Source organism: Aristolochia californica, unplaced genomic scaffold, assembly GCF_029961685.1.
Source record: "Aristolochia californica isolate CCGP_79_NKW_82.1479 unplaced genomic scaffold, dmAriCali1.0.hap1 SCAF_3, whole genome shotgun sequence".
Classification (NCBI taxonomy): domain Eukaryota; kingdom Viridiplantae; phylum Streptophyta; class Magnoliopsida; order Piperales; family Aristolochiaceae; genus Aristolochia; species Aristolochia californica.
The window spans coordinates 5468090-5476581 of NW_027181992.1; the positions used below are offsets into that span (position 1 = coordinate 5468090).

General features: G+C 39.7%; 1 protein-coding gene across 1 annotated transcript; it reads left to right on the forward strand.

Annotated features, from left to right (window-relative positions):
* The first annotated feature begins 3854 nt into the window (after positions 1–3854).
* On the forward strand, positions 3855–5755 carry LOC137960523 (probable jasmonic acid carboxyl methyltransferase 2). Its single transcript, XM_068808169.1, has 4 exons — positions 3855–3941; positions 4059–4463; positions 4902–5162; positions 5282–5755. The coding sequence occupies exons 1-4, from the start codon at positions 3867–3869 to the stop codon at positions 5645–5647; spliced, it is 1107 nt and encodes a 368-aa protein (XP_068664270.1). The 5' UTR covers positions 3855–3866; the 3' UTR covers positions 5648–5755.
* The last annotated feature ends 2737 nt before the right edge of the window (positions 5756–8492 follow it).

Below are 8492 nucleotides of genomic sequence, written 5' to 3' on the forward strand. Positions count from 1 at the left end.
TTATGACATCTCGATATAGTGCGGCTTTTGTGGATTCTAATGCACGCTGCCTCCGAATGCTTGTTAATTGGCTACCCTCATCCACGATACCATCCATAATTTGAATCATCTGTTGCACCTACTAATTGGACCTCATCACCTCCTCCACCAAGCTCGTCACCCAAATTATCATCTTGTAATTCAAATGATGGTTCGTACTTTATCTTACTAACCCTAGACCCTAAACCCGAAATTATACCCTATAAAGACGAAATTGAACCCTAAATACCATAAACCCTAACCTTAAATCCCAAAATTATGCAATAACTAAACAATCAATACAAATTACGTACATAGAAATTAAAATTAAATCAAATACACACTATATTAATTGAAGAAAAAGGGTTTAGGCTTACCTTCTGAAATTTGGGGAAAATTGAAGCCCAATGGGGAAATTGAAGCCGAATGGGGAAATTAAGGGAAGTCGAAGTAGAATCAAAGAAATCGACGCCGAAATGTAGAAAACTAAAATCAAAATGGGGGAAATAGAAGGAAATTGGGAGGTCTTTTAGGGGAAAAAAGAGCAGCCAGAGTGAGAAGGGAGTGGGAGGTCAAGAGGGAGGGAGGTTGAGAGGGTGAAAGGAGAAGCGAGAAGAGAAGGGAGAAGGGAGAAGGGAGAAAGAGGCCGAGAGAGAAGAGAGCGGGAGAGAAAGGGAAAAAAATTCAGGAGAGAGCAATGACGCATCCCGACAGTTCATCCGGATGAATCGAAAAAAATTATGGATTCCTGATTCCAAAAATTATACATTGGGCGTCATCTTTGAATTCATCTGATCCATCAATAACAACTTCAGGAGATGAACTAAATAATCAGGATAAATTTCTTCTCCTGATTCATATTGACTAACCCCCCTTAGTTGTTCAACTTCAATCTCCTATGAACAAAAAATATACAACTGATTATTAAATTTGATAAATGCATATGAAGATAAAGTGTTACATTTAAATGCAATTCATGGACAAAATATAAGGAATAAAATAACTAAATTTCTTAGAAATGTGTTGGTTAGAATGACAAGAGTGAGACACTTAAATAAACTCAACTGATGAGTAGGAAAGGGCTTGTAATAAATAAATTATTTTCATTTTAGATAGTCTTTGGTTGAATTTTTGAGAAATTTCAATATCACTACTTGTATATGAATAATACGTTAATGTTTCCATTGGTGAAGTTGACCTAGACGAGGATCTTCCTTCCCTAGCAAAGTAGGAAAAAAAGAATTCCTTGATAATTTACTACTTTTTGGTGGAAAACATTCGCTTTATCATAAAAAGGATTGGTTGGGAGTTCCAAATAGTTAGCATTTTATCATACAAATTAACAACATAATATACAATGAATTTGAGAAGCAATGATTTTGAAAATAAATAAATAAAAAATTAAAATTAGGGCAGCTTGAAGACAATGTAAAAACACAAAGATGATAACAAGGTGTGAAGACGATAAAAGAAGATAACAATAGAGAGACAAAGGAAGAAAGGGCAAATCTCCTCTCTCATTCTAATATTGTAGAGCAGGTCTTATTGACTCTCCTTTTCAGGTGCAACCAAAGTGCTTCACTTTTCACATGCTTCTATCAATGTGTTAAAAGGGAGAGGGGTGCCCCTCCACTTGAGGACGGCCAAAACCTAGCTAATTAGGCTGGATATAGATTCAATCGATAAATTGGTAGAATTTTCCCTGCAATAACACTGAACTTGAACTCTGCGGATCAGCTTCCTCTACCGTTAGCCATCACATGATAGGCACATCCGGAAACGCAAGGATCAGCCCAGGGGGCAAGAAGTAGAGCTCCAGCTGCCAGTACGGTGCTTGGGCCCTGTTAGTCTTGAGAAAGACGGAAAGCCATGAAATAGCTCAGTGTTATAAACCACCATCTCGACAATCGTAATGTAGCCTTGTAGCCAGCTCTTACGCAAGTCCTTTTCTCTGTCAATGGCATCCATGGCTATTGGCTGACATCTAATGTAACAAGAGTCCGACCCGTCATCAGATAGGAACAGATCCGATAGCTCTCGTGAAACTTTGAATGGACAAATGAAGCTGAACGACATTCTTCGCGTCTGCCATTTGATCAGTGCAAAAAAGGACACCATTCCTAAGAGTAGCTTTCACTTTCAAGCATGGGGAAAATGATATTTTCGCTCCAGCGAGAGTAGCGAGGATTGACGCATGGAATTGTTTTTGTGCAATGACAGAACAAGCAAGTATCTACTCGTGTTTCTCAACTGGTTCTTCCCCCCTTAGACCGGTTTTCGGAGAAATCAACGTAATTGACATTTCCTCGTGTTCCACGTTCAGCTGGGAATCATCTGTGACACTCAACTGCTTATCTCATCCGAATGACATTATTAACAAAAACAAAAAAAACAATTACACTAAACAAAAACAAAAAAAAAATATGGGCCCCACCAACCTGCAGGTAAATGTTTGACGCACGGGTTCAAATGAAAGTGAAAGTGATTATAATGTTCACTTTATAACCTGTTAATGCAGCACAGCTTAAGTGAATAAATTAGATCATTCACTTGAACCAAACTCCTGAGTAAAGTGGCTGGAGTTTAAGTGAATAAATTATATCATTCACTTGAACCCACTCTTGAGTAAAGTGGGTAAATTAAGATTCCCACCGAAATCCTGGTTCATCCATTGTCCCTCGCACTCAACGCTCTCTCGCCTCTGTGGCCTCCGCGTCCCATGCTCCCTCGACCCTCTCTCTCGAGCTTCCCTCTCCCCTGTTTTTGTGTCTCAAGCTTCCCTCTCGCCTCTCGTGCTCTCTCTCTCTCTCACCTTTCCTCTTCTTGAGCTGCACTTTGTGAGGTACATTTAATAGGGCACCGACGTTCTTTTATCTAGGTATGCGACTACTTAAATGTTATTATCTAAGTTATCGTTGAAACATGTCACATGTGCGTCATTATCTAGTTTGTCGTTTAGAACTTCTTTCTAATCCATGTGACTCGATCGTATATGATGTCGGACAAGCCTCATAAATTGACGTATGTTTGGAAGGGCATTTTTGTCCACCCATTTTCCTTTGGATCGAAGCCAAAATGAAACAAAAAAATTGAGAATTTTTATTGACAGCAATTTGAATTTTTTCCTAGTTTTTCAAGGAAAAGAGAAGTAGAGAAAAAAAAGTGTCATTACTACGAAAAAAGGCGTAGTAAATGGAAATAGAGAAAAATGAATTGCTTGATAATTTACTACTTTTTCAAGAAAAAATCACTATTTTTTTGGTGGAAAACATCGCTTTATCATATTAGCTTCGGAGTTCTGAATAGTTAACATTTTAACATACAAATTAACAACATAATATACAATGATTATGAATGAAAAAAAAAAGTGATTTTGAGAAGCAATGATTTTGAAAGAAAAAAAAAGATTTTAAAATAAAAAATTAGGGCAACATGAAGATAATGTAAAAACACAAAGATGATAACACAATGTGAAGACGATGAATGAAGATAACAAATTTTTCACAAAAGAGAATCTATTTGTCCCTAGGTGTTTCCTTCCTTCAAGGAATGAACCTTAAAAGAATAATGAATGACATGGCTTCATTGACTAGTCATCTTTTGGTAAAATAAGTTCTCGTGTTGCATGCGGTCGAATCAGCGGACAACGAACGGCATGGATGACGTAGCCAATTAACGTACTAGGAATTGAAAGAGAAACAAAACACGTTTTCGTAGAATAATGCCCCCATGTCGGTACAGCGATGTATCCGAGCTCTATATAATGACATGGCTTCTTTGTCTCAAAACTAAATCTCATCGAGGAGAAGAAGATTGAAGCTGCTGAGAGTGTAGGGATTGCAGAAGCCATGGAAATTCAGAAGATTCTTCACATGGTTGGTGGCCTCGGAGAAAATAGCTATGCTAACAACTCATCACTCCAGGTCTGCCTTTCTCTCTCTCTCTCTCTCTCTCTCTCTCTCTCTCTCTCTCTCTCTCTTGTGTCCTCTTCTTCTCTTCATCTTGTTATTGATATCTGATGGCATTTGTCGTGTTTGCAGAGAGTGGCGATAACCAAAGTGAAACCCATCGTAGAGAAGACCATATTAGATCTCTACTCGTCCATGTTAACAGAAACCCTTGGTATTGGAGATCTGGGTTGTTCTTCTGGTCCCAACACCTTGTTGGTGATCTCAGACATTCTAGATGCCATCGACTGGGGAAGTCGCCGGTTAAAGCGTCCGGTGCCTGAGCTGAAAGTTTTTCTCAATGATCTTCCTGGGAACGATTTTAACGCCATCTGTCAGTCTTTGCCGAACTTCTACGAGAAGCTCAGGAAGGAGAAAGGGGAGGGGTTCAAGTCATGCTACATATCTGCAGTGCCTGGTTCTTTCTACGGCAGGCTTTTCCCGAAAAGAAGTTTACACTTTATTCACTCTTCTTACAGCCTCCAATGGCTCTCGCAGGTAACTCCGCACTTCAAACTTCGATAATATGGTGCCAAGGTCTCTTAAGGGAAAAATAAAAGTTACAAAAGAATGAAAAATAAGAGAAAAAAAAACTCTTTTATTTTTTTTTTATTATTTTTTTTTTTTCTCCTTCTCTTTCTCTTTCTTCTATTTTCTCTCTATTTTCTGTGTTCCAAATACAGCCCTAGTTCCCCCAGCAGTTTTAGGCTTTTATAGCTGAAAAACACATGTTCTGGGTATATTTGAAGTATTGCTCCGGTCTTTTTAAACAATTCAATCAGCTATTGAAACCCATCATCATGTCTTGAGGGCATTTTTTTTTGTAGATGAGCCATGTCCACTGCCCAGATGATGTCAAGGGGGAAGGTCTTCCTAATCAAGTTTCAAGGACCCTTATAAAACTATTTTGAACTGACTTATGTTTGAAATGCTTAGGTGCCTCCGGAGCTCACAAGTTCTTCAATTAAAGGGAACATTTACTTGACAGAAACGAGTCCTCCCCTCGTATATAAAGCTTACTTGGAGCAGTTCAAGAGAGATTTTCAGTCATTCCTCCAGTCACGATCTGAGGAAATAGTCCTCGGAGGAAAGATGGTGCTAATACTACTGGGGAGAAGAACTGCAGATCCCTCCAGCACAGAGAGCTGTTACATCTGGAAATTGCTAGGACAAGCTCTTTATGACTTGGTCTCAAGGGTATTTAGTTTCCCTTTTTTTACATTTTTGAGTATGTACCAGATTGCATTTGCTGCTTGTGACAAGTCTACCGATTCCAAAGATGATTTGACTGACGAAACTATCATGAACCCATGTAGGGGCTTATTGATGAGGCCAAGTTGGATGCTTTCAACCTCCCATACTATGCACCCTCTGTCGAAGAACTGAAAGATGTGATTGAGAAAGAAGGTTCCTTTCACCCCAGCCAACTGGATACGATGCAAGTAAATTGGGATGGGAGCGAAGATGGCGATGAGGCAGTTAATTCATTCGATCATGTCGAAAGTGGATTGAACACCGCGAAGATTATGAGAGCGGTGGCGGAACCCATACTTGTAAGCCACTTTGAGGCTGAATTGATGGACGAGGTATTCCGAAGATACGGTGAGATTGTCGCTGAACACTTGTCCTCTGAGAGAACAAAGCATGTCAATTTGCTGGTTACATTAACTAGAAGAGGCTGAAGATTCATGCAATAAGTTGAGGCATAGCGCTTGAGCGATATTTCAGATCAAGTAGCTGCTATGATTCCTAGGAATTCCATCTTTCTGGAGCTTCTGAACTGGTGGTAATTGTTGTTTCCTTTACGTTTATAATCTCTTAGTAAATGAAGTAAGATTCCGTAAAAAAAAAAGTCTTTATGTTTGGACTTTGAGCTGTACTGTCGTTTGAGCAATAAAAGATCTTGTTCTAAACGAAACTGAGCCGTTATCGTTCAATTTCAACAAATAGATCTGCTAGTAAGTCGAACGTTAATTACTCTCCTTTCACACAAACAACTACACAACCTCCCACACTAAAACACGACTCTTCTCCTTTCACCAGGGGTGGGCAAATGATATTTTGTTAAAAATAGTTTCTCATGGATCAAAGATTTGAAAGGTGCTATTTAAAAATATGTTAATCATTTTAGCATGAACATTGACTTATCTTTAACAATACAGTATTATAATTCCCTCAAAATAATTCCCTATTTCATTTTTTCCTTATTCCTTCTGTTGAAACCCTTCTTGATGCATTTATACTTGTGATGGTAGTGCTGTAAAAGGCAAGAAGAAATCTAATTACCGGTTGAAGCGGCAGATACTGTTCGATTCTCAGAAACTTTTGGAAAACATTGTGGAAAACTACCCTCGAGGGTTCAATATGTGTTCATTCAAACAGCTCTTCCACGAGAGATATGGCTATCATCTACATTATCAAAAGCTTGGGTTTCGAAAGCAGTATATAGAGGGCAATAGATCAACTCAGAACTGCAAAGTCTCAGTCAGATGGAAACTGTTACAGAAAGGCGTACTGATGCCCTTTGCCAGTTATAAGTGTACCATCACCACTGTTAATTACATTAGTTCTGTATTTTACTTCCATGGAGGTGAACAACAAGTACAATAAGGGAGACCAGGAATGTTGAGCCAGCAATTACAGTATAAAGCCTGCCATCGTAACGCTTCATTTTCTTCCATCTAACAGAGAAAGCTGTCTTTCTTCTGTATCCGTAAAAACACAGGAAGAAGCCCTCAGAGGTATTCAAGCAATAAGGATAAGTAACGATAATTTAGTGTATAACTACCCATCTAAATTGATAAAATTATTGAAAAAAAAAAGATTTTATCAAAAGTCTACATGGTATCAAAGCGGGAATAACCCATTGATGAAATGATGGAAATTTTTTTTTTATCAAAAGTCTACATGGTATCAAAGCGGGAATAACCCATTAGGTGATGACTGTAGGAAAAAAACTCTTGCGTTCGGCAACGGCGCAGGGAGGAAATTCTAGAGGGCTTGGAGGCACTTCACCGCTTGAAAGCGAAATATTTGCCTGTTCTGGGTAACATGCCTATGGCTCTAGTCGAACCCCAGTTTCAGCCTCTTTTATTGAATCTCCGATGGGAATTGAGACACTTCTAGAAAAATACTCGAGAAATTTCCAAGTTTTTCTCTGGAATTAAGAATAAGAAGGCAAACTTGAAAGGATATGGGGAAAAAGAGGGGAATTTGGACGAAAATAGGAAAGAAGATGGAGTGGTCGGCATCTTTGAACAAGAGCCGCATGCATGTCCATGGTCTCCTTGTCGACCTGATTGTTACCAACCTCAACAGCGGACTCGTCGGGGACGAAGTCCATGCAGCGCTCCCTCCCTTCCTCCTGGAGCTTGAGTGAGACTCTGCACATAGGACCGCGTTGAATCCGCTTCATGAGATGCATGGAGAATCCGACACTATTAACTACTCTTCTTTGAGAAACAAGGAAACGGAAAAAAGGACTTCTTCCTCTTTTCTCCCCTCCTCCCTCCAACCACTGAGATCGGCGCCTTCTGATTGCAAACTATTGAGTACGAATCGAGATCACCTGCAATGCAGAGGGGAGGGAGATGGAAAAGCCTCATAGAATGACTCGGTATAGGAGGCTACTGTGGGAGCCTATGGGACAACGGAGGCAAAATGCGGATGCAAGTTAGGGAAGGCAGCAATGACCGATAAAGGGAAGAAGAAGAAGAGACAACAAAAATTCTGAGTAGAGGGACAATCTTGTCATAAGGATGAAAACGCCTTGGGTTGTTTGAAATTTGATGGAAGTGTGTCCGTCTTTGTGGACTGACATGTGGACTGCATTAAATTAAAGTTCAGCGCGGATCGGACTCAACCAGAACTAGATTCGAACTAGACTGGACCCAAACCAGATTCGGATCGGACTTGACTCAGACAATACCAAATTTGGACCAGACTTGACTTGGACTAGACTCAACCTCGACCAAATTTGAAATGGACTCGACTTAGACCAAGACTTTACCAGGACTAGACTCAGACCGTACTTGAGTCAAACTAGACTCGGACCTATCCTAGGTTGTCAAGATGTATATCTGGGAAAGACAAATTGGGGTATTTGAACAGTAATTTCCTTCGATCTCCTCTACTCGTGGTCGAGTTGACCACGAGAATGACTAAAGCTTTGAGCAAAGTTTTAGCCCTGACCCAGACCACCGACATTACTAATATGTATGTTGATGGCAATAACACCTCTCAAGTGTATGATCTTCAGAAACATGTGACACCGGTGACTATCTTGAAAAATTCTACAATAATCTCGAGGGCCTCTGGGGTGAAATAAACTTCCACGGACTGAACCCGATGGAGCTCTCAAAAAGAGCGGATATATGGACTAGACTATATCTGACCATGGAGAAAAACCTTTGAAGCCAAAATAATTTGATTCCTGTTTATTAAATCTGAAGACTATTTGGAAGACATACTTGCAAGAGCAGTATGAGGCAAAAACTTCTACAAGTCACTTAGCAAGTTGGGCATTAG

Coding starts and splice junctions, on each gene's coding strand:
- LOC137960523 (XM_068808169.1), top strand. CDS start 3,867: ATGGAAATTCAGAAGATTCTTCACATGGTTGGTGGCCTCGGAGAAAAT. Junction 4,464..4,901: donor GCCTCCAATGGCTCTCGCAG/GTAACTCCGCAC, acceptor TGAAATGCTTAG/GTGCCTCCGGAGCTCACAAG. Junction 5,163..5,281: donor TTTATGACTTGGTCTCAAGG/GTATTTAGTTTC, acceptor GAACCCATGTAG/GGGCTTATTGATGAGGCCAA.